General features: G+C 40.0%; 3 protein-coding genes across 3 annotated transcripts; all 3 read right to left on the bottom strand.

Annotated features, from left to right (window-relative positions):
* Nucleotides 1-2,461: 2,461 nt before the first annotated feature.
* Nucleotides 2,462-3,648, bottom strand: LOC131899549 (periphilin-1-like). The gene is given in 3 exon segments (XM_059251040.1): nucleotides 2,462-3,413; nucleotides 3,415-3,581; nucleotides 3,627-3,648. Coding segments are annotated over 3 exon segments (1,032 nt in total). The 5' UTR covers nucleotides 3,646-3,648; the 3' UTR covers nucleotides 2,462-2,567.
* Nucleotides 3,649-13,505: 9,857 nt separating this feature from the next.
* LOC131900150 (periphilin-1-like) lies at nucleotides 13,506-14,582 on the bottom strand. The gene has a single exon (XM_059251518.1). The coding sequence runs from the start codon at nucleotides 14,580-14,582 to the stop codon at nucleotides 13,506-13,508; it is 1,077 nt and encodes a 358-aa protein (XP_059107501.1).
* An 8,329-nt stretch (nucleotides 14,583-22,911) lies between these two features.
* LOC131900148 (periphilin-1-like) lies at nucleotides 22,912-23,982 on the bottom strand. Its single transcript, XM_059251517.1, has one exon. The coding sequence runs from the start codon at nucleotides 23,980-23,982 to the stop codon at nucleotides 22,912-22,914; it is 1,071 nt and encodes a 356-aa protein (XP_059107500.1).
* Between the last annotated feature and the right edge of the window lie 2,942 nt (nucleotides 23,983-26,924).

Raw genomic sequence — 26,924 nt, 5'->3', positions numbered from 1 at the left:
ACATGGAGAGGAAACAGGAGTTGCAAGATGGAAGAGAGGTAAAAAGTCATGAGGCAAAACATAGATTGATATAAATGGGTTAAGTTATGGGAGCTAGTGGGACAAGCATAAGCTATAGGCTGAGCTTTTCATTATTAATAGTATGTCTCCATGTCATTTTTTAAATTGTGAGCTGGAGGCCCAAAGGAAAAAAACTCTGCCTACAAGTATGCATCATACCTCTTACATCTTGGCCATAAGGAAGAGAATACTGAGGATGGTAGCACATGTGTTTAATCCCAGCATGCAGGAGGCAGAGGCAGGGGGATCTCTGTGATTTTGAGGACAGCCTGGTGTACACAATGGTTTCCAGTCTACCTAGGTCCAGACTGTAAAACCTTGACTCAAAAAAAGGAGATAATGAAATTGAGATGTAATTCAAACCATGATTTTTAATGTACCTATTGTCCCAAATTGTGTATTTTGGCTCAGTGCTATGCTGGGAAGGATCAAGAAGTGAGTGTAATGTCCAAATTGTCTCCTCTCTCTTCACTGACTCACTTACAAGTTGAGGGGAGCTCTGCTGGCCTTGATGTCTTTTGCCACATTTCTTTTTTCATTTTAATTTTTTATATACTTTTTTTTTAATTTTACTTACCAACCCCAGTTCTCCCTCCCTCCCCTTCTCCCGCTTCCCCGCAAGTTCTCCTCATGCCACCCGCTGGCAATGGGACCAGATCTTATCCTGGGTACATGAAATGGCTTTATTTTTTAATTTTTTAATTCAATTTACATACCAACTACAGATCACCCTCTCAACGCTCCTCCAATTCCTCCCTCCTTTCCCCCCAATGACCCATGCCCTCCTCCAAAAGGGTTAGTCCTTCCATGGGGGAACAGGAAAGCCTGGTACATTTAGTTGAGTCAGGACCAAGCTCCTCCACCATGCGTCAAGAGTGAGCAAGGTGTCCCACCACAGGTAATGGGATCCAGAAAGCCAGATCATGCACCAGGGATAGATCCTGATCACACTGCCAGGGGCCCCTCAAAGAGACTCAGTTTCTCCTGCATGCAGAGGGTAGTATAGTCCTATGAGGGCTCCACAGCTGTTGGTCTAAAGTTCGTGAGTTTCCACATACTTGGTCCAGTTGTCTCTGTAGATTTCCCCATCATGATCCTGACCCCGTCTTCCTCATTCTTATTCCCTCTCTCAACTGGCTCCTGGAGCTCAGCCTTGTTCTTGGTTGTGGATTTCTTTACCTGCTTCCATCAGTTACTGGATGAAGGCTCTATGATGACAGGATATTTATCGATCTGATAACCAGGTTACACCAGTTCAGGCACCTTCTCCACTATTGCTAGTAGTTTATTCTGGGGTCATCCTTGTGGATTCCTGGAAATTCCCCTAGCACCAGGTTTTTCCCTAGACCCATAATGACACCCTCTATCCAGACATCTCTTTCATTACTCTCCCACTCCAAGTTCCCTAGGTTAACCATGTTCTCAATCCCCAAACCCTTCCCCCACTGCCCCCCTCACCCCCAGTTGACTCATGTAGATATCCTCTGTTTCTCCTTCCCAAGGTGATCCATGTGTCCCTCTAAGGGTCCTCCTTGTTTCCTAGCTCATGAACTGCCTTTTTAGAGCACATTCCCTGTGGTGTGATGCCTTATTCTGCCTTGTTTCTATGATAACACATGTGAAGAGGGAGATTCTCTAAGTCTACAGAACTAAGATCACGGAAACTAACCAAGAAATCTATCATTTTATCCCAATCATGAGCTCCTTGTCAGGTCCCTCTTTAATAAAGAACAGGCCTAAAACAAAACTCCAGGTTGTTGTATAGTCTAATTTTTTATCACTACCAGAAGAGTTTCTGAGAAATTTCAAATTAAAATGCATCTTTGTCTCAAGTTACCCCCTCCTATCGGTCTTATCTATAATGTTGTTCAGAGAGAGCAGTTAGGAGCGTCACTTCATAGAAGAGACAAACTAAGTTCAATGACTTGAGAAGAAGGTTTTGTTTCAATGTGTCCTTTAGAGATTTTTTTAAGTGCTTCTTTCCTATACAAAAGAAGAATTATTCTCAAAGCAAATATTGCAAGACAGCTAAGTTCTACTTCCTTAAGACAGCATATTTTGACACCACTGAAAGTTGCAAAGCAGAAAAAAAGCAGGCAACAAGTGAAACTCAACTCAAAATGCTAACAATGCCTATGATGCAACCTGGAATGATCTCTAACTACAAATTATACCCCGGAGACCAGCACATCATGGAAGACTATTGATCATGAGTTAAGTACAGAGAGCTTCTCTCCAGAACTGCCTTTTCAAACATTAAAAAATTAATTGAACATCATTTTTGGAAGGGAGGGGATGTATTAAGATGGATTAGACGATTCTACACATAGGGAAAACATTCTAATTAAGAGACTTTAAAAACTATTGTAGATGTTTATTTGATACTAGCAACGGGGTCAGTTATCATAAAGTATTTCTCTTCATCACAAAATAGTAAGGATTTCAAAAGTCCAAAGGGAAAAATCTAGAAGCTTTAAAAATTTGTTTGAACTGAGCCCTAATTCTTCTCAAAAAGGGCCTCCAAAATCTGGAGTAGAATTATCATACTCCATAATGAAATGCTTGAGTTCTTCAACATGTTGCTCACCTATTTCATGCAAACTCTGCTTCATTGCAAACTGTATAGATTTTTCTAAGGAACGATCCTTTTCAACCAGCCTTTCCACCACCATCCCGAAAGTTTCACAGACTTGTCGGTAAACCTTCTCAATCTCCGTGATTTTTGATGCAATCACTTTTGAGCGACTGCTAAGCTGGCTGTCTTCACACAATTCTGTGCCAGCTGTTGTGTTGGACTCGGGTTCTTCTGTCTGGTTGATACATAACGGTGCCTTGGATCCCGTCTCAAACTCGGACATTTCAGCCAAGTGATTTTCTTCTGACTTCTTGGGATTTTCATTAGCCCACTTGCTTGCAGCATCAGCCTGTTCCTTCTCAGTCAGCCGGCTGGGGCTTTTTAACACCTTGGATGAAGAACCTGAAGGCACAGTATCTCTTGATGTTTTCAAAAACTGGATGGCTTTCTCTTTACATCGATGTCGAGACTGATGGAAGGAGCGCATCCTGCTTCTACTGCTGAGACTGGAGCCAAATCTGCTGTGTAGGGAGTCCTTCCCGCCCACACGTGATTCTCTCCAAAAAGGAGCGCCCCATTTATGGGGAGATCGTTGTCTTGAATAATGGGAAGAATACAGACGTCTTCTTCTAAAGCCGTTTCTCATGACCCTGTACTGAGGCTGTCGGCTTGTGGCATACTCATCTCTTGAGCATCGGTAGCCATAAGGGCCTCTTTGGTAGGGTGGGCCACTTCTTGGATTCTGAGAAAAACAGCGGCCCTCATCACTTTTTTTGGTAATCCACGTGACAGTAGTATCTACTGTAGCCTCCTTCATCGGGTCTGGCTAGCAGAGATGATCTCTTGTCTCCCAGAGGCGGTCTCTTCGGCACGTTAATTAATCGATGGTTGCCATCACTGGGATGGCAACAAGGAGGCGCTTGTTTTCCTGGAAGTCGCTTGTAGTCTGAGCATCCCTGCGCTTGATTTCCTGGAAGTCGCTTGTAGTCACACCATCCTTCAGACCACATCTCATCTCGTGGAAGCCACTGGACTTCTGTGAACAGAAATGTGTACTTCCGTTCCTGTTCACTTTCAATTTCCAACCATACTCATGGCTCAGTTCAAGAATCTGTTATTGTCTAAAAATTCGTCCTTGGAACTCTCCAACACAAACGTTCCACCACTGCTGCTGAAACCCCACCAACAGCTCTCTAATTAGACTTAGGACCACTCAACAGCAGGGAAATCATGCCAGGTGCTTGAAAGCTAGGAAATTAGCTGGGGCTAGTGAGGTCATGCGTCCTAGAGGAGAATGCAGTACTACTACTTGACTAAATCAGTACAATTCCTAAGTGAATTCCAGTTACTACAAATAAGTGTAGCTCTCACCCCTCACCAAAAAAAGCTTCTCTTTGCAAATTAGAGAGACCGTTGCACAAAATCACAACCACTCAAATTCAGAGAACAAGTGATTGTGGGGTGTCTAGCCCCAAGATACACACACACACACACACACACACACACACACACACACACACATATATATATATATATATATATATATATATATATATATATCTCCCAACTCCTTTGCCTAAGGCTCAGGGAACATTATTAAGAGGAAGAGGAAAGTTTGTAGGAACCAGAAATCAAAGGGAAGCTTCACGCATGATATTTCAACAGTATGACTGCCTAAACAAGACCTGAATAAAGACAATACCAATCAATATGCTCACTTGAAAGGGGGAAATCTCATAGAGTTCACCCCTAAACAAAGAACTACAGACTGCTAAAGAATTATTCTTCCCCAGGGATGACCCTTTTAACTGGTTACCAATATCAAGTCGTTGCTCTGAATCATATACATATACAAGAAACACTAAATAGACTGGGAATGCTGTAATTATATATTTATGGGTGTGTGTGTGTGTGTGTGTGTGTGTGTGTGTGTGTGTGTGTGATAATTAAGGAAAAGAGATCATGAATTTGAAAGGTAACCAGGAAGAGAGGATATAGAAGGGAAGGAAATAGAAAAGGAAAGAATGTGATTGTATTATCATCTTTAAAAATTTAAAAATTGAATAAAATATAAATAAACATTGAAAACATATAAGGAAAAGAACATAAACACATAAAATATTTATTTAACAGTGAACAAATGTAAAATGATTTAAAATTAATTTATGTAATAGCAAAAAATCATAATATTCTAATAAAATTCACTAGTGAAAACTATAAAGTATCTTAAAATACAAGCTTATAAAATATTTATTTAACATATTGAACAAATGTAAAATGAATTAAAATTAATTTATGTAACAGGAAAAAATCATAATGTCATAACATTGTATATAGTTTTTCTTACATTAATTATAACTTTTGTCCTTTTTTCTTTATATTAAAATAGAAAAGGAGAAATATGGTGATATTTTATTTGTACTGAAAAGTGATTTTATTTGTATTTAATAAACAAAATTGCCTGGGGATCAGAGGTAATAGCAAGCCATAGCAGAAGCCGGGCAGTGGTGGCAGACACCCTTAATCCAGATCACATGACAGACAGATCTCTGTGTGTTCAAGGATACAGCCAGGATGGAGACACATGTCTTTAATCTCAATACCAACCATAGAAGACCTGGAGGTCTGTATAGACAGGCAGTGATGAGGAGGTCATGTGGTTGGGTTTACAACCAATGAGAAGGCAGAACAGAAAGTCAATAAAAAGACAGATACACAGGAAGTAGGTCTCTTTCTGAGGGGAAGGACAGTAGCAGCAGGAAGGGTAAGAAGGTGGTTTTAAGTCTCAGCTCTCAGCTACTGCTCTGACCTCTTAAGCTTTTAACTCTGCATTTGACTCTATGTTTCTTATTTAATAAGACTGTTCATCTACATCTGGTGCCCAGTGTTCGTGGTACAAATTCATGAAGAAGCCACTTGCCAGTGGCCTTTTGGGTCCCCGCTCACACCTGAGCTACACATAGCCAGTTGTAGCATCTTGGCGGCCTGCCAACTACCCGACTCCCCAGCTTGGGCAAGCTCGGCCTAGGCCCCAGGGCTGACTGACCGACTGTAGCTACACCGGTGCTATGAAAAACTAAGGCCTGCCAGAACTACCGCTAATTGCAGTAGCTACACTCAACTGCAGATAGAGCTGCTTTTGGCTGAAATGTCAGCACACCTGGTTGGAGCTAAAGAGACTCAAGCGGGAACACATGGCTAGATTTAAGCATTTAGCCAGAACTTGTGGCTGGGCTGTGCTTTCTTGTGCTCTCTCTCTCTCTCTCTCTCTCTCTCTCTCTCTCTCTCTCGCTCTCTCTCGCTCTCTCTGTCTCTCTCTCTCTCTCTGTCTTTGGATTCACACCTTGGACACTAGGTAGCTGTTTTAGAATTCCCTCAGATTTCTACTGTTCTATGCAGACTTGGTAAGTCAATTAAGATATCAGATATTTTAAAGGAAAAAAACTATTTAAAAGAGAAATTTTTTTCCACATTAAAAAAAATGGGTTTATGTATACATTGGTAGAAAATTGGGCTTTGTTTGATAAAATTTTAGGCAGTCTGCAAATGGAACAACTATATGAGAAGATTAATGTTGATGGGATTATGCACATTATTACTTTCCTTATCCTTATTTTACTATTTAAAAAGATAGTCAATTTGAGTGCCAGGATAAAAGCTTTAGAAAAACCTGTTAAACCTGCTAAATGAGTTGTAGAGAAATTCAGATTCAGACAGAAGAAATTAACAGTGAAATTGTTTCAGGACTGGAATTTAAGGTTACAGAAAGAAAGCCTGTTTTCACACAATCACCCTTAATTTATCTGGTAATCATACAGGAGCTACCTTAGGGCACTCGCTAAGGAGGACAGCAGCGGCAGTGAAGGTTAAGGTTTTTAGCTCTTAGCTATTGCTCTGACCTCTTGGGCTTTTAACTCTACAATTGGCTCTGTGTTTCTTATGTAACATGAAGGTTACATCTACAAGCTGCAAAGGAAAAAGTTCAAGTAACATATGAAGGAAGACCTATCAGAATTACACCCAGCTTCTCAAAGGAGAGTCTAAAAGCAAGAAGGTCCTAGACAGACCTTTTGCAAACACTAAGGGATCACAGATGCCAGCCCAGAATACTATGCCCAGTAAAGTTTTCAATGATCATAGACAGAAAAAAAAATTATTCCATGATAAAACCAGATTAAACAATACCTATCCACAAATCCAGCCCTATAGAAAGTACTAGAAGAAAAACTCCAACCCAAGGAAGTTAGCTGCTCCCACAAAAACAAACAAACAAACAAAAAAAACAGGCAATAGATAGCAGCAAATCTCAAAGAAGGAAAATGCATACACACAAACGCCACCACCAACAAAAAAATAACAGGAATTAACAATAACTTGCCATTAATATCTCTTACTATCAATGGACTCAATTTGCCCATAAAAAGACACAGGCTAACAGAATGGGTACAAAAACAGGATCCATCCTTCTGCTGCATAAAACAAACACACTTCAACTGCAAAGACAGACTTTACCTCAGAGTAAAACGCTGGGAAAAGACTTTCCAATCAAATGGACTTAAGAAGCAAGCTGGTGTGGCTATCCTAAATTCTAACAACATAGACTTCAAACTAAAATCAATCAAAAGAGATTGGGAAGGACATTACATACTCATCACAAGAAAGATCCACCAAGATGAAGTCTCAATTCTGAATGTTTATGCCCCAAATACAAGGGCACCAACATATGTAAAAGAAACATTAATAAAGCTTAAATCGCACATCAAACTCCACACATTAGTAGTAGGAGACTTCAACATCCCACTCTCAATACTGTACAGATCTGCCACATTGAAACTTAACAGAGAAATAAGGGATCTAACAGATGTTATGACTCAAATGGACCTAATAGATATCCACAGAATATTCCACCATAACAATAAAGAATATACCTTATCCGTAGCACCCCATGGAACTTTCTCTAAAATCAATCACATACACAGTCACAAAGCAAATCTCAATAGATACAAAAAAGTTAGAATAACCTCCTGTAGTCTATCAGACCACCATGGTTTAAATTTAGATTTCAACAACAACAAAAATTACAGAAGGCCTACAATCTCATGGGAACTGAATAATCCTCAACTGAATCACCAATGGGTAAAGGAAGAAATGAAGAAGGAAATTAAAGACTTCCTACAATTCAATGAAAATGAATGTACTACATACTCAAACTTATGGGACACTATGAAAGCAGTGCTAAGAGGAAAATTCATAGCACTAGATGCCCACATAAAGAAATTGGAGAAATCTCACACTAGTGACTAAATAGCACACCTATAAGATCTAGAACAAAAAGAAACAAACTCACCCAGGAGGAAGAGATGCCAGGAAATAATCAAATTGAGAGTTGGAGTCAATGAAATACAAACAAAGAGAACAAATCAAAGAATCAGTGAAACAAAGAGTTGGTTCTTTGAGAAAATGAATAAGATAGACAAGCCCTTATCCAAACTAGCCAAAAGGCAGAAAGAGAGAGGGCATCCAAATTAACAAAATCAGAAATGAAAAGGGAGACATAACAACAGACAACGAGGAAATCCAGAGAATCATCAGGTCATACTTCTAACACATGTACTCTTCAAAATTGGAAACAGACAATTTTTCTAGACAGGTACCACATACCGAAGTTAAATCAAGACCAGATAAACAATTTGAATAGACAAATAAGCCCTAAGGAAACAGAAACAGCCAACATCAAAAAGTTCAAAGAGATTCTACTAAAAGCAGGAACAAGACAATGCTGTTCACTCTCTCCATATTTATTCAATATGGTATTTGAAGTTCTCTTGAGTTTCTTTCCATTAAGCTGTTGGCTTGCTGTACATTGCCTTTATTATGTTTAGATATGTTCCTTATATTTCAGAACTCTCTAAAACTTTTATCATGAAGGGGTGTTGGATTTTGTCAAAGGCCATTTCAGCATCTAATGAGATGATCATGCGGTTGTTTTCTTTCAGTTTGTTTATATGGTGTATTACATTGAGAGATTTTCATATGTTCAACCATTCTTGTATCCCTGGGATGAAGCCTACTTGGTCATGGGGGATAAATTTTTTGATGTGTTCCTGGATTCGGTTGGGGAGTATTCCATTGAGTATTTTTGCATCAATATTCATGAGGGAGATTGGTCTGTAATCTTCTTACTTTGTTGCATCTTTGTGTGTTTTCGATATCAGGGTAACTGTAGCCTTATAAAAAAATTTGGGCAGGTTTTTGGGAATCTGGTGCCTGTGGTGTGATGCCTTGTGCAGCCTTGGTGCAGTGGGAAGGGGCTTGGACTTGCTCGGGCTTAGTGTGCTAGGCTCTACTGACTCCACATGGGAGACCTTGATTTGGGAGAGGTGGGGATGTTGGGTGGCTTGGAAGAGAGGGCTGGGGGTTGGAGAAGGAAGGAGGTGGGATCTGTGGGTGGTATGTAGAGTGAGGAGACAATTTCTTAATAAAGAAAAATGAAAAAAAAGAGAAAGACATGTCTCATGTCTCAGTGGTTAACAGCATTTTTCTCTTGCAGAGGACCAAGCTTAAATTCCCATTACCTACTTAGAGGCTCACAACATTCTTTATCTCCAGTTCCAGAAGAACTGATACCGCTTCTGATCTCCGTGGGCATGACATACATGTAGTGTGTATACATATGCAGGAAAACTCATACCTGATAAGCATGCTATGAAGTTCTTTGGCATGTGTCCAAAGTTCTTGACATCCTACCCCAGATATTTGCTCAGTCTTGTTCATTACCACTCTATTCACATAGACTAGGAAAGAGAAATAACCTAAATAGCTTTCAACTAATGAATGGGTAATGAGAATGCAGTACATATACACTGTGGAATACTATTTATCTGTAAAGAAAATGAAATCTAGAGGCAAAGGGATGGAACTAGAAAATATTGTATTAAGTGAATTAACCCAGACACAGAAAGTCAAATGACACATGTTCCCATTCTTCTGTGATACCTACCTCCAAATCTTCAGATGTGAATATGAAAACTGGCATATGTGCAGAAACTATGAAAGTCAAGTGGTAGCACAGAGGGGAGGGCATGGGAAGGAGCCCTAGAGTGAAGAATAACAATACACAAATGATGTGAGGGGAAATAGTGAAAACAGGGGAGGTTTTCATTGGAGTGGAGAGAAGGTGGTCAATACAATTGGGGATGGAGGGGAAGTGGTGGAAATAACAGTAAGGATGCTTGAAAAAAGCCATAGTGATTGTGCTGGCTAGTTTTGTGTCAACTTTACACAAACTAGCATCATCTGAGTGGAGGGAGCCTCAACTGAGAAAATGCCTCCATAAGATTGTGCTGTAGGCAACCCAGTAGGGCATTTTCTTAGTTAGTGATTGGTGGGTATGGCCCAGCAAACTGTGGTTGGTACAATCTCTGGGCTGGTGTTTCTGGGTTCTATACAAAAGCAGGCTGAGTAAGCCATGGGGAGCAAGCTAGTAAGAAGTATTCCTTCATGGCCTTTGCATAAGCTCCTGCCTCCAGGTTCCTATCCTGACTGATGAACAGTGATATGGAATGTAAGCCAAATAAACCCTGTCTTCCTCAACTCAATTTTGAGTCATGGTGCTTCATCACAGCAACAGAAACCCTAAATAAGAAAATGATTATTTATCTAAAATTACTTGTATGTGTTCCTGTGTGTGTGTGTGTGTGTGTGTGTGTGTGTGTGTATGTATACGTCTGTACTTTAAATGAAAATTCCCTCAGCTGAGATGTCAATGTTTCTATAAAAAGCCATAGACTGTCTAGCAAAATCCCCAGTACCAGGGATGAAACACGCCCTTTTGAGTTGTTGGTAAGGGGAGTTTGAAAGTCCCAAAATAATATGGGGTATTGACATTGTCTTTGACCATCGCACAGAAGTTGGAGGTAAGTCTCTCTTGCTGAAAATACCATGTGCTTCAGACACCGGACTGGAAGGATCCAAGCTGGAATTGACCTGAAAGTCTGCACTCTGAGGACTAATTTTCATAGTACTTGGTGCTGTGCAAGCAGCCAAGGGAAGGAAACAACAAATACACCTAACCAGCTGTGACATCAAAGTACCACAAAGACCAGCTTGGCAAAAAATCAATAAGTATGTAGTGTGGAATAATTGTTTTGTACACTGTGAAGATGTGTCTTTGCCAAGGCGCCTTCTGATTGCTTTAATAAAGAGCTGAATGGCCAATAGCTAGGTGGAAAGAGGTTGGACAGGACTTCTGGGCAGAAAGTGAGGAAGAGAGATGCATCCAGGCATGTGACAGACACCAGGGCACATGGAGAGGAAACAGGAGTTGCAAGATGGAAGAGAGGTAAAAAGTCATGAGGCAAAACATAGATTGATATAAATGGGTTAAGTTATGGGAGCTAGTGGGACAAGCATAAGCTATAGGCTGAGCTTTTCATTATTAATAGTATGTCTCCATGTCATTTTTTAAATTGTGAGATGGAGGCCCAAAGGAAAAAAACTCTGCCTACAAGTATGCATCATACCTCTTACATCTTGGCCATAAGGAAGAGAATACTGAGGATGGTAGCACATGTGTTTAATCCCAGCATGCAGGAGGCAGAGGCAGGGGGATCTCTGTGATTTTGAGGACAGCCTGGTGTACACAATGGTTTCCAGTCTACCTAGGTCCAGACTGTAAAACCTTGACTCAAAAAAAGGAGATAATGAAATTGAGATGTAATTCAAACCATGATTTTTAATGTACCTATTGTCCCAAATTGTGTATTTTGGCTCAGTGCTATGCTGGGAAGGATCAAGAAGTGAGTGTAATGTCCAAATTGTCTCCTCTCTCTTCACTGACTCACTTACAAGTTGAGGGGAGCTCTGCTGGCCTTGATGTCTTTTGCCACATTTCTTTTTTCATTTTAATTTTTTATATACTTTTTTTTTAATTTTACTTACCAACCCCAGTTCTCCCTCCCTCCCCTTCTCCCGCTTCCCCGCAAGTTCTCCTCATGCCACCCGCTGGCAATGGGACCAGATCTTATCCTGGGTACATGAAATGGCTTTATTTTTTAATTTTTTAATTCAATTTACATACCAACTACAGATCACCCTCTCAACGCTCCTCCAATTCCTCCCTCCTTTCCCCCCAATGACCCATGCCCTCCTCCAAAAGGGTTAGTCCTTCCATGGGGGAACAGGAAAGCCTGGTACATTTAGTTGAGTCAGGACCAAGCTCCTCCACCATGCGTCAAGAGTGAGCAAGGTGTCCCACCACAGGTAATGGGATCCAGAAAGCCAGATCATGCACCAGGGATAGATCCTGATCACACTGCCAGGGGCCCCTCAAAGAGACTCAGTTTCTCCTGCATGCAGAGGGTAGTATAGTCCTATGAGGGCTCCACAGCTGTTGGTCTAAAGTTCGTGAGTTTCCACATACTTGGTCCAGTTGTCTCTGTAGATTTCCCCATCATGATCCTGACCCCGTCTTCCTCATTCTTATTCCCTCTCTCAACTGGCTCCTGGAGCTCAGCCTTGTTCTTGGTTGTGGATTTCTTTACCTGCTTCCATCAGTTACTGGATGAAGGCTCTATGATGACAGGATATTTATCGATCTGATAACCAGGTTACACCAGTTCAGGCACCTTCTCCACTATTGCTAGTAGTTTATTCTGGGGTCATCCTTGTGGATTCCTGGAAATTCCCCTAGCACCAGGTTTTTCCCTAGACCCATAATGACACCCTCTATCCAGACATCTCTTTCATTACTCTCCCACTCCAAGTTCCCTAGGTTAACCATGTTCTCAATCCCCAAACCCTTCCCCCACTGCCCCCCTCACCCCCAGTTTACTCATGTAGATATCCTCTGTTTCTCCTTCCCAAGGTGATCCATGTGTCCCTCTAAGGGTCCTCCTTGTTTCCTAGCTCATGAACTGCCTTTTTAGAGCACATTCCCTGTGGTGTGATGCCTTATTCTGCCTTGTTTCTATGATAACACATGTGAAGAGGGAGATTCTCTAAGTCTACAGAACTAAGATCACGGAAACTAACCAAGAAATCTATCATTTTATCCCAATCATGAGCTCCTTGTCAGGTCCCTCTTTAATAAAGAACAGGCCTAAAACAAAACTCCAGGTTGTTGTATAGTCTAATTTTTTATCACTACCAGAAGAGTTTCTGAGAAATTTCAAATTAAAATGCATCTTTGTCTCAAGTTACCCCCTCCTATCGGTCTTATCTATAATGTTGTTCAGAGAGAGCAGTTAGGAGCGTCACTTCATAGAAGAGACAAACTAAGTTCAATGACTTGAGAAGAAGGTTTTGTTTCAATGTGTCCTTTAGAGATTTTTTTAAGTGCTTCTTTCCTATACAAAAGAAGAATTATTCTCAAAGCAAATATTGCAAGACAGCTAAGTTCTACTTCCTTAAGACAGCATATTTTGACACCACTGAAAGTTGCAAAGCAGAAAAAAAGCAGGCAACAAGTGAAACTCAACTCAAAATGCTAACAATGCCTATGATGCAACCTGGAATGATCTCTAACTACAAATTATACCCCGGAGACCAGCACATCATGGAAGACTATTGATCATGAGTTAAGTACAGAGAGCTTCTCTCCAGAACTGCCTTTTCAAACATTAAAAAATTAATTGAACATCATTTTTGGAAGGGAGGGGATGTATTAAGATGGATTAGACGATTCTACACATAGGGAAAACATTCTAATTAAGAGACTTTAAAAACTATTGTAGATGTTTATTTGATACTAGCAACGGGGTCAGTTATCATAAAGTATTTCTCTTCATCACAAAATAGTAAGGATTTCAAAAGTCCAAAGGGAAAAATCTAGAAGCTTTAAAAATTTGTTTGAACTGAGCCCTAATTCTTCTCAAAAAGGGCCTCCAAAATCTGGAGTAGAATTATCATACTCCATAATGAAATGCTTGAGTTCTTCAACATGTTGCTCACCTATTTCATGCAAACTCTGCTTCATTGCAAACTGTATAGATTTTTCTAAGGAACGATCCTTTTCAACCAGCCTTTCCACCACCATCCCGAAAGTTTCACAGACTTGTCGGTAAACCTTCTCAATCTCCGTGATTTTTGATGCAATCACTTTTGAGCGACTGCTAAGCTGGCTGTCTTCACACAATTCTGTGCCAGCTGTTGTGTTGGACTCGGGTTCTTCTGTCTGGTTGATACATAGCGGTGCCTTGGATCCCGTCTCAAACTCGGACATTTCAGCCAAGTGATTTTCTTCTGACTTCTTGGGATTTTCATTAGCCCACTTGCTTGCAGCATCAGCCTGTTCCTTCTCAGTCAGCCGGCTGGGGCTTTTTAACACCTTGGATGAAGAACCTGAAGGCACAGTATCTCTTGATGTTTTCAAAAACTGGATGGCTTTCTCTTTACATCGATGTCGAGACTGATGGAAGGAGCGCATCCTGCTTCTACTGCTGAGACTGGAGCCAAATCTGCTGTGTAGGGAGTCCTTCCCGCCCACACGTGATTCTCTCCAAAAAGGAGCGCCCCATTTATGGGGAGATCGTTGTCTTGAATAATGGGAAGAATACAGACGTCTTCTTCTAAAGCCGTTTCTCATGACCCTGTACTGAGGCTGTCGGCTTGTGGCATACTCATCTCTTGAGCATCGGTAGCCATAAGGGCCTCTTTGGTAGGGTGGGCCACTTCTTGGATTCTGAGAAAAACAGCGGCCCTCATCACTTTTTTGGTAATCCACGTGACAGTAGTATCTACTGTAGCCTCCTTCATCGGGTCTGGCTAGCAGAGATGATCTCTTGTCTCCCAGAGGCGGTCTCTTCGGCACGTTAATTAATCGATGGTTGCCATCACTGGGATGGCAACAAGGAGGCGCTTGTTTTCCTGGAAGTCGCTTGTAGTCATAGCATCCCTGCGCTTGATTTCCTGGAAGTCGCTTGTAGTCACACCATCCTTCAGACCACATCTCATCTCGTGGAAGCCACTGGACTTCTGTGAACAGAAATGTGTACTTCCGTTCCTGTTCACTTTCAATTTCCAACCATACTCATGGCTCAGTTCAAGAATCTGTTATTGTCTAAAAATTCGTCCTTGGAACTCTCCAACACAAACGTTCCACCACTGCTGCTGAAACCCCACCAACAGCTCTCTAATTAGACTTAGGACCACTCAACAGCAGGGAAATCATGCCAGGTGCTTGAAAGCTAGGAAATTAGCTGGGGCTAGTGAGGTCATGTGACCTAGAGGAGAATGCAGTACTACTACTTGACTAAATCAGTACAATTCTTAAGTGAATTCCAGTTACTAAAAATAAGTGTAGCTCTCACCCCTCACCAAAAAAAGCTTCTCTTTGCAAAATAGAGAGACCGTTGCACAAAATCACAACCACTCAAATTCAGAGAACAAGTGATTGTGGGGTGTCTAGCCCCAAGATACACACACACACACACACACACACACATATATATATATATATATATATATATATCTCAACTCCTTTGCCTAAGGCTCAGGGAACATTATTAAGAGGAAGAGGAAAGTTTGTAGGAACCAGAAATCAAAGGGAAGCTTCACGCATGATATTTCAACAATATGACTGCCTAAACAAGACCTGAATAAAGACAATACCAATCAATATGCTCATTTGAAAGGGGGAAATCTCAAAGAGTTCACCCCTAAACAAAGAACTACAGACTGCTAAAGAATTAGTCTTCCCCAGGGATGACCCTTTTAGCTGGTTACCAATATCAAGTCGTTGCTCTGAATCATATACATATACAAGAAACACTAAATAGACTGGGAATGCTGTAATTATATATTTATGGGTGTGTGTGTGTGTGTGTGTGTGTGTGTTTGTGTGTGTGATAATTAAGGAAAAGAGATCATGAATTTGAAAGATAACCAGGAAGAGAGGATATAGAAGGGAAGGAAATAGAAAAGGAAAGAATGTGATTGTATTATCATCTTTAAAAATTTAAAAATTGAATAAAATATAAATAAACATTGAAAACATATAAGGAAAAGAACATAAACACATAAAATATTTATTTAACAGTGAACAAATGTAAAATGATTTAAAATTAATTTATGTAATAGCAAAAAATCATAATATTCTAATAAAATTCACTAGTGAAAACTATAAAGTATCTTAAAATACAAGCTTATAAAATATTTATTTAACATATTGAACAAATGTAAAATGAACTAAAATTAATTTATGTAACAGGAAAAAATCATAATGTCATAACATTGTATATAGTTTTTCTTACATTAATTATAACTTTTGTCCTTTTTTCTTTATATTAAAATAGAAAAGGAGAAATATGGTGATATTTTATTTGTACTGAAAAGTGATTTTATTTGTATTTAATAAACAAAATTGCCTGGGGATCAGAGGTAATAGCAAGCCATAGCAGAAGCCGGGCAGTGGTGGCAGACACCCTTAATCCAGATCACATGACAGACAGATCTCTGTGTGTTCAAGGATACAGCCAGGATGGAGACACATGTCTTTAATCTCAATACCAACCATAGAAGACCTGGAGGTCTGTATAGACAGGCAGTGATGAGGAGGTCATGTGGTTGGGTTTACAACCAATGAGAAGGCAGAACAGAAAGTCAATAAAAAGACAGATACACAGGAAGTAGGTCTCTTTCTGAGGGGAAGGACAGTAGCAGCAGGAAGGGTAAGAAGGTGGTTTTAAGTCTCAGCTCTCAGCTACTGCTCTGACCTCTTAAGCTTTTAACTCTGCATTTGACTCTATGTTTCTTATTTAATAAGACTGTTCATCTACATCTGGTGCCCAGTGTTCGTGGTACAAATTCATGAAGAAGCCACTTGCCTGTGGCCTTTTGGGTCCCCGCTCACACCTGAGCTACACATAGCCAGTTGTAGCATCTTGGCGGCCTGCCAACTACCCGACTCCCCAGCTTGGGCAAGCTCGGCCTAGGCCCCAGGGCTGACTGACCGACTGTAGCTACACCGGTACTATGAAAAACTAAGGCCTGCCAGAACTACCGCTAATTGCAGTAGCTACACTCAACTGCAGATAGAGCTGCTTTTGGCTGAAATGTCAGCACACCTGGTTGGAGCTAAAGAGACTCAAGCGGGAACACATGGCTAGATTTAAGCATTTAGCCAGAACTTGTGGCTGGGCTGTGCTTTCTTGTGCTCTCTCTCTCTCTCTCTCTCTCTCTCTCTCTCTCTCTCTCTGTCTTTGGATTCACACCTTGGACATTAGGTAGCTGTTTTAGAATTCCCTCGGATTTCTACTGTTCTATGCAGACTTGGTAAGTCAATTAAGATATCAGATATTTTAAAGGAAAAAAACTATTTAAAAGAGAAATTTTTTCCACATTAAAAAAATGGGTTTTATGTGTACGTTGGTAGAAAATTGGGCTTTGTTTGATAAAATTTTAGGCAGTCTGCAAATGGAACAACTATATGAGAAGATTAATGTTGATGGGATTATGCACATTATTACTTTCCTTATCCTTATTTTACTATTTAAAAAGATAGTCAATTTGAGTGCCAGGATAAAAGCTTTAGAAAAACCTGTTAAACCTGTTAAAATGAATTGTAGAGAAATTCAGATTCAGACAGAAGAAATTAACAGTGAAATTGTTTCAGGATTGGAATTTAAGGTTACAGAAAGAAAGCCTGTTTTCACACAATCACCCTTAATTTATCTGGTAATCATACAGGAGCTACCTTAGGGCACTCGCTAAGGAGGACAGCAGCGGCAGTGAAGGTTAAGGTTTTTAGCTCTTAGCTATTGCTCTGACCTCTTGGGCTTTTAACTCTACAATTGGCTCTGTGTTTCTTATGTAACATGAAGGTTACATCTACAAGCTGCAAAGGAAAAAGTTCAAGTAACATATGAAGGAAGACCTATCAGAATTACACCCAGCTTCTCAAAGGAGAGTCTAAAAGCAAGAAGGTCCTAGACAGACCTTTTGCAAACACTAAGGGATCACAGATGCCAGCCCAGAATACTATGCCCAGTAAAGTTTTCAATGATCATAGACAGAAAAAAAAATTATTCCATGATAAAACCAGATTAAACAATACCTATCCACAAATCCAGCCCTATAGAAAGTACTAGAAGAAAAACTCCAACCCAAGGAAATTAGCTGCTCCCACAAAAAAAAAAACAGGCAATAGATAGCAACAAATCTCAAAGAAGGAAAATGCATACACACAAACGCCACCAACAACAAAAAAATAACAGGAATTAACAATAACTTGTCATTAATATCTCTTACTATCAATGGACTCAATTTGCCCATAAAAAGACACAGGCTAACAGAATGGGTACGAAAACAGGATCCATCCTTCTGCTGCATAAAACAAACACACTTCAACTGCAAAGACAGACATTACCTCAGAGTAAGAGGCTGGGAAAAGACTTTCCAATCAAATGGGCTTAAGAAGCAAGCTGGTGTGGCTATCCTAAATTCTAACAACATAGACTTCAAACTAAAATCAATCAAAAGAGATTGGGAAGGACATTACATACACATCACAAGAAAGATCCACCAAGATGAAGTCTCAATTCTGAATGTTTATGCCCCAAATACAAGGGCACCAACATATGTAAAAGAAACATTAATAAAGCTTAAATCGCACATCAAACTCCACACATTAGTAGTAGGAGACTTCAACATCCCACTCTCAATACTGTACAGATCTGCCACATTGAAACTTAACAGAGAAATAAGGGATCTAACAGATGTTATGACTCAAATGGACCTAATAGATATCCACAGAATATTCCACCATAACAATAAAGAATATACCTTATCCGTAGCAACCCATGGAACTTTCTCTAAAATCAATCACATACTCGGTCACAAAGCAAATCTCAATAGATACAAAAAAGTTAGAATAACCTCCTGTAGTCTATCAGACCACCATGGTTTAAATTTAGATTTCAACAACAACAAAAATTACAGAAGGCCTACAATCTCATGGGAACTGAATAATCCTCAACTGAATCACCAATGGGTAAAGGAAGAAATGAAGAAAGAAATTAAAGACTTCCTACAATTCAATGAAAATGAATGTACTACATACTCAAACTTATGGGACACTATGAAAGCAGTGCTAAGAGGAAAATTCATAGCACTAGATGCCCACATAAAGAAATTGGAGAAATCTCACACTAGTGACTAAATAGCACACCTATAAGATCTAGAACAAAAAGAAACAAACTCACCCAGGAGGAAGAGATGCCAGGAAATAATCAAATTGAGAGTTGGAGTCAATGAAATACAAACAAAGAGAACAAATCAAAGAATCAGTGAAACAAAGAGTTGGTTCTTTGAGAAAATGAGTAAGATAGACAAGCCCTTATCCAAACTAGCCAAAAGGCAGAAAGAGAGAGAGCATCCAAATTAACAAAATCAGAAATGAAAAGGGAGACATAACAACAGACAACGAGGAAATCCAGAGAATCATCAGGTCATACTTCTAACACATGTACTCTTCAAAATTGGAAACAGACAATTTTTCTAGACAGGTACCACATACCGAAGTTAAATCCAGACCAGATAAACAATTTGAATAGACAAATAAGCCCTAAGGAAACAGAAACAGCCAACATCAAAAAGTTCAAAGAGATTCTACTAAAAGCAGGAACAAGACAATGCTGTTCACTCTCTCCATATTTATTCAATATAGTACTTGAAGTTCTCTTGAGTTTCTCTCCATTAAGCTGTTGGCTTGCTGTACATTGCCTTTATTATGTTTAGGTACGTTCCTTATATTTCAGAACTCTCTAAAACTTTTATCATGAAGGGGTGTTGGATTTTGTCAAAGGCCTTTTCAGCATCTAATGAGATGATCATGCGGTTGTTTTCTTTCAGTTTGTTTATATGGTGTATTACATTGAGAGATTTTGATATGTTCAACCATTCTTGTATCCCTGGGATGAAGCCTACTTGGTCATGGGGGATAAATTTTTTGATGTGTTCCTGGATTCGGTTGGGCAGTATTCCATTGAGTATTTTTGCATCAATGTTCATGAGGGAGATTGGTCTGTAATCTTCTTACTTTGTTGCATCTTTGTGTGTTTTCGATATCAGGGTAACTGTAGCCTCATAAAAAAATTTGGGCAGGCTTTTGGGAATCTGGTGCCTTTGGTGTGATGCCTTGTGCAGCCTTGGTGCAGTGGGAAGGGGCTTGGACTTGCTCGGGCTTAGTGTGCTGGGCTCTACTGACTCCACATGGGAGACCTTGATTTGGGAGAGGTGGGGATGTTGGGTGGCTTGGAAGAATGGGCTGGGGGTTGGAGAAGGAAGGAGGTGGGATCTGTGGGTGGTATGTAGAGTGAGGAGACAATTTCTTAATAAAGAAAAATGAAAAAAAAGAGAAAGACATGTCTCATGTCTCAGTGGTTAACAGCATTTTTCTCTTGCAGAGGACCAAGCTTAAATTCCCATTACCTACTTAGAGGCTCACAACATTCTTTATCTCCAGTTCCAGAAGAACTGATACCTCTTCTGATCTCCGTGGGCATGACATACATGTAGTGTGTATACATATGCAGGAAAACTCATACCTGATAAGCATGCTATGAAGTTCTTTGGCATGTGTCCAAAGTTCTTGACATCCTACCCCAGATACTTGCTCAGTCTTGTTCATTACCACTCTATTCACAAAGACTAGGAAAAGGAAATAACCTAAATAGCTTTCAACTAATGAATGGGTAATGAGAATGCAGTACATATACACTTAGGAATACTATTTATCTGTAAAGAAAATGAAATTTAGAGGCAAAGGGATGGAACTAGAAAATATTGTATTAAGTGAATTAACACAGACACAGAAAGTCAAATGACACATGTTCTCATTCTTCTGTGATACCTACCTCCAAATCTTCAGATGTGAATATGAAAACTGGCGTATGTGCAGAAACTATGAAAGTCAAGTGGTAGCACAGAGGGGAGGGCATGGGAAGGAGCCCTAGAGTGAAGAATAACAATACACAAATGATGTGAGGGGAAATAGTGAAAACAGGGGAGGTTTTCATTGGAGTGGAGAGAAGGTGGTCAATACAATTGGGGATGGAGGGAAAGTGGTGGAAATAACAGTAAGGGTGCTTGAAAAAAGCCATAGTGATTGTGCTGGCTAGTTTTGTGTCAACTTTACACAAACTAGCATCATCTGAGTGGAGGGAGCCTCAACTGAGAAAATGCCTCCATAAGATTGTGCTGTAGGCAACCCAGTAGGGCATTTTCTTAGTTAGTGATTGGTGGGTATGGCCCAGCAAACTGTGGTTGGTACAATCTCTGGGCTGGTGTTTCTGGGTTCTATACAAAAGCAGGCTGAATAAGCCATGGGGAGCAAGCTAGTAAGAAGTATTCCTTCATGGCCTTTGCATAAGCTCCTGCCTCCAGGTTCCTATCCTGACTGATGAACAGTGATATGGAATGTAAGCCAAATAAACCCTGTCTTCCTCAACTCAATTTTGAGTCATGGTGCTTCATCACAGCAACAGAAACCCTAAATAAGAAAATGATTATTTATCTAAAATTACTTGTATGTGTTCCTGTGTGTGTGTGTGTGTGTGTGTGTGTGTGTGTGTGTACGTCTGTACTTTAAATGAAAATTCCCTCAGCTGAGATGTCAATGTTTCTATAAAAAGCCATAGACTGTCTAGCAAAATCCCCAGTACCAGGGATGAAACACGCCCTTTTGAGTTGTTGGTAAGGGGAGTTTGAAAGTCCCAAAACAATATGGGGTATTGACATTGCCCTTGACCATCTCACAGAAGTTGGAGGTAAGTCTCTCTTGCTGAAAATACCATGTGCTTCAGACACCGGACTGGAAGGATCCAAGCTGGAATTGACCTGAAAGTCTGCACTCTGAGGACTAATTTTCATAGTACTTGGTGCTGTGCAAGCAGCCAAGGGAAGGAAACAACAAATACACCTAACCAGCTGTGACATCAAAGTACCACAAAGACCAGCTTGGCAAAAAATCAATAAGTATGTAGTGTGGAATAATTGTTTTGTACACTGTGAAGATGTGTCTTTGCCAAGGCGCCTTCTGATTGCTTTAATAAAGAGCTTAATGGCCAATAGCTAGGTGGAAAGAGGTTGGACAGGACTTCCGGGCAGAAAGTGAGGAAGAGAGATGCATCTAGGCATGTGACAGACACCAGGGCACATGGAGAGGAAACAGGAGTTGCAAGATGGAAGAGAGGTAAAAAGTCATGAGGCAAAACATAGATTGATATAAATGGGTTAAGTTATGGGAGCTAGTGGGACAAGCATAAGCTATAGGCTGAGCTTTTCATTATTATTAGTATGTCTCCATGTCATTTTTTAAATTGTGAGCTGGAGGCCCAAAGGAAAAAAACTCTGCCTACAAGTATGCATCATACCTCTTACATCTTGGCCATAAGGAAGAGAATACTGAGGATGGTAGCACATGTGTTTAATCCCAGCATGCAGGAGGCAGAGGCAGGGGGATCTCTGTGATTTTGAGGACAGCCTGGTGTACACAATGGTTTCCAGTCTACCTAGGTCCAGACTGTAAAACCTTGACTCAAAAAAAGGAGATAATGAAATTGAGATGTAATTCAAACCATGATTTTTAATGTACCTATTGTCCCAAATTGTGTATTTTGGCTCAGTGCTATGCTGGGAAGGATCAAGAAGTGAGTGTAATGTCCAAATTGTCTCCTCTCTCTTCACTGACTCACTTACAAGTTGAGGGGAGCTCTGCTGGCCTTGATGTCTTTTGCCACATTTCTTTTTTCATTTTATTTTTTTATATACTTTTTTTTTAATTTTACTTACCAACCCCAGTTCTCCCTCCCTCCCCTTCTCCCGCTTCCCTGCAAGTTCTCCTCATGCCACCCGCAGGCAACGGGACCAGGTCTTATCCTGGGTACACGAAATGGCTTTATTTTTTAATTTTTTAATTCAATTTACATACCAACTACAGATCACCCTCACAACGCTTCTCCAATTCCTCCCTCCATTCCCCCCAATGCCCCATGCCCTCCTCCAAATGGGTTAGTCCCTCCATGGGGGAACAGGAAAGCCTGGTACATTATTTTTGGAAGAGAGGAGATGTATGAAGATGGATTAGACGATTCTACACATAGGAAAAACATTCTAATTAAGAGACTTTAAAAACTATTGTAGATGTTTGTTTGATACTAGCAACGGGGTCAGTTATCATAAAGTATTTCTCTTCATCACAAAATAGTAAGGATTTCAAAAGTCCAAAGGGAAAAATCTAGAAGCTTTAAAAATTTGTTTGAACTGAGCCCTAATTCTTCTCAAAAAGGACCTCCAAAATCTGGAGTAGAATTATCATGCTCCATAATGAAATGCTTGAGTTCTTCAACATGTTGCTCACCTATTTCATGCAAACTCTGCTTCATTGCAAACTGTATAGATTTTTCTAAGGAACGATCCTTTTCAACCAGCCTTTCCACCACCATCCCGAAAGTTTCACAGACTTGTCGGTAAACCTTCTCAATCTCCGTGATTTTTGATGCAATCACTTTTGAGCGACTGCTAAGCTGGCTGTCTTCACACAATTCTGTGCCAGCTGTTGTGTTGGACTCGGGTTCTTCTGTCTGGTTGATACATAACGGAGCCTTGGATCCCGTCTCAAACTCGGACATTTCAGCCAAGTGATTTTCTTCTGACTTCTTGGGATTTTCATTAGCCCACTTGCTTGCAGCATCAGCCTGTTCCTTCTCAGTCAGCCGGCTGGGGCTTTTTAACACCTTGGATGAAGAACCTGAAGGCACAGTATCTCTTGATGTTTTCAAAAACTGGATGGCTTTCTCTTTACATCGATGTCGAGACTGATGGAAGGAGCGCATCCTGCTTCTACTGCTGAGACTGGAGCCAAATCTGCTGTGTAGGGAGTCCTTCCCGCCCACACGTGATTCTCTCCAAAAAGGAGCGCCCCATTTATGGGGAGATCCTTGTCTAAAATAATAAGAAGAATAGAAAAGTCTTCTTCTAAAATCGTTTATCATGGCCCTGTATTCAGGCTGTCGGCTTGTGGCATACTCATCTCTTGACCATCGGTAGCCATAAGGGCCTCTTTTGTAGGGTGGGCCACTTCTTGGATTCTGAGAAAAACAGCGGCCTTCATCCCATTTTTGGTAGTCCACGTGACAGAAGTATCTACTGTAGCCTCCTTCATCGGGTCTGGCTAGCAGAGATGGTCTCTTGTCTCCCAGAGGCGGTCTGTTTGGCACAACGGTTGCCATCACTGGGATGGTTCCAAGGAGGCACTTGTTTTCGTGGAAGTTGCTTGTAGTCATACCATTCCTTTGCTTGATTTCCTGGAAGTGGCTTGTAGTCACACCATCCTTCAGACCACATCTCATCTCGTGGAAGCCACTGGACTTCTGCAACCAGAAATGTATACTTCCCTTTCTGTTCACTTTCAATTTCTAAGGATACTCATGGCTTAGTTCAAGAATCTGTTATTTTCTAAAAATTCGTCCTTGGAACTCTCCAACACGCACGTTCCACCGCTGCTGCTGAAACCCCACCAACAGCTCTCTAATTAAACTTAGGACCACTCAACAGCAGGGAAATCATGCCAGGTGTTTGAAAGCTAGGAAATTAGCTGAGGCTAGTGAGGTCATGCGTCCTAGAAGAGAATGCAGTACTACCACTTGACTAAATCAGTACAATTCCAAAGTGAATTCCACTTACTACAAATAAGTGTAGCTCTCACCCCTCACCATAAAAAGCTTCTCTTTGCAACAGAGAGAGACCATTGCAGAAAACCACAACCACTCAAATTCAGAGAACAAGTGATTGTGGGGTGTCTAGCCCCAAGACACATACACACACACACACACACACACACACACACACACACACACATCTCAACTCCTTTGCCTAAGGCTCAGGGAGCATCATTAAGAGGAAGAGGAAAGTTTGTAGGAACCAGAAATCAAAGGGAAGCTTCACAGTTGATATTTCAACAATATGACTGCCTGAACAAGACCTGAATAAGGACAATACCAATCAATACGCTAACTTGAAAGGGGGAAATCTCATAGGGTTTACCTCTAAAGAAATAACTACAGACTGCTAAAGAATTAGTCTTCCCCAGGGATGACCCTTTTAACTGGTTACCAATATCAAGTCGTCAGCTCTGAATCATATACTTATACAAGAAACACTAAGTAGACTGGGAATGCTGCGTTTTATATTTATGGGTGTGTGTGTGTGTGTGTGTGTGTGTGTGTGTGTTGTGTGTTAATTAAGGAAAAGAGATCATAAATTTGAAAAGTAACCAGGAGGAGATGATATGGAAGGGAAGGAAATAGAAAAGGAAAGGATGTGATTGTATTATCTTTTCTAAAAATTTAAAAATTAAATAATATATAAATAAACATTGAAAACATATAAGGAAAAGAACATAAACACATAAAATATTTATTTAACAGTGAACAAATGTAAAAGGAATCAAAATTAATTTATGTAGTAGCAAAAAATCATAATATTCTAATAAAATTCACTAGTGAAAAAAATAAAGTACCTTAAAATACAAGCTTATAAAGTATTTATTTAACATATTGAACAAATGTAAAATGAATTAAAATTAATTTATGTAACAGGGAAAAATCATAATGTCATAACATTGTATATAGTTTTTCTTATATTAGTTATAACTTTTGTCCTTTTTTCTTTTTATTAAAATAGAAAAGGGGAAATATGGTGATATTTGATTTGTACTGAAATGTGATTTTATTTGTATTTAATAAATAAAGTTGCCTGGGGATCAGAGCTAATAGCAAGCCATAGCAGAACCTGGGCCGTGGTGGCAGACACCTTTAATCCAGATCAAATGACAGACAGATCTCTGTGTGTTCAAGGATACAGCCAGCATGGAGACACACACCTTTAATCTCATTACCAACCACACAAGACCTGGAGGTCTGTATAGACAGGCAGTGATGAGGAGCTCATGTGGTTGGGTTTACAACCAATGAGGAGGCAGAACAAAAAGTCAATAAAAAGACACACAGGATGTAGGTCTCTTTCTGAGGGAAAGGACAGTGGCGGCAAGAAGTGTCATAAGTACATGAGGAGAGGCGGCAGGAAGTTTTTAGGTCTCAGCTCTCAGCTACTGCTCTGACCTCTTGGGCTTTGAACTCTGCATTTGGCTCTGTATTTCTTATTTAATAAGACTCCTCATCTACATACTCCTACGAGAAAAAGTTTCTTCCTTAAAACTCCTCAACTGCATGTTCTATCATTAATACAGAAATTCTAATCATTTAGAGAGTTACAGGTTGTCATGCTCTGGACCACAGACATGCTGTCTAGCTGCAGGTCTGCACCCCTTTCTCCAGCCCACACGGATGTGCTACCCAGCTCAGCCCTGCATCCCACCCTCCAGCTCAAGAGACAGGACACTACATGTCTCATAGAGCCTATGCTTCCTGGGCTTCCACAGCAATGTAGCCATCAGGATCCCCAGCTTCACACCCATATCAGCATGAAGCAACCAAGAATGATTTCTACAGCCTTTGTCACTTACCCATCTTTCTATATTGAACTTTCCAGCCTAGGGGTGGAATGTCCCTTTAAAAATGTTCTATTATTGTATAACTTCTGCCCATGATCCTGAAATATATACACTATCAGACATTCTCCTCATGTACTTATGACAATTATTCTGTATACAAGCCTTGCTATGTACACCCTAGGTAACCTTCAACTGCAGCCTTGGCCGCACAGATGCTCGTGACTAACTCAGGTAACTCCTTATCTAACAATGCCTCTTGAAAATACAATTTAACTAAATTAATACCACCAATCAGAGATTAATAGATAGAGTTAATGTTTCAAACCAATCATTTCTTTATAACAACTGAGACTCATAGTATTCAGACACACTTGACCATATTATGTGGTACTAGTTAATGATAGATTTTTTTATGTTATTCCGTTGCTCCCTTTTTGGGACAGAGATATTCTAACTTACACAACTATTCCTATTAGATAGTTATACTAATTCTCAGCTTACCATTTACAGAGACTATCAATTATAAATATATATTATTATTGATACAAATATTAGGTATCCATATTAATTAACCATTACTTTTTATTTTTCAAGTCAGTCATCTTCATTTTTAAATTTATCCACGTTTTTTACTGCCCTAGAGAGAATTAAACATTATCCTTTTTTTTTTTACTAAATGCAAAAACCAGAACTGCTGTAAGCCACAGGAAAATGTAATAGAATTCACCTACTATCACAAAAGCTACTACCTTGAAAAGTCAAGGACATTTCTAAAGGTCA

Source organism: Peromyscus eremicus, chromosome X (assembly GCF_949786415.1).
Source record: "Peromyscus eremicus chromosome X, PerEre_H2_v1, whole genome shotgun sequence".
In the NCBI taxonomy this organism is placed as follows: Eukaryota; Metazoa; Chordata; class Mammalia; order Rodentia; family Cricetidae; genus Peromyscus; species Peromyscus eremicus.
The sequence above is the reverse complement of the archived record's forward strand: the minus strand, read 5'-3'. Positions and strand labels throughout refer to the sequence as shown.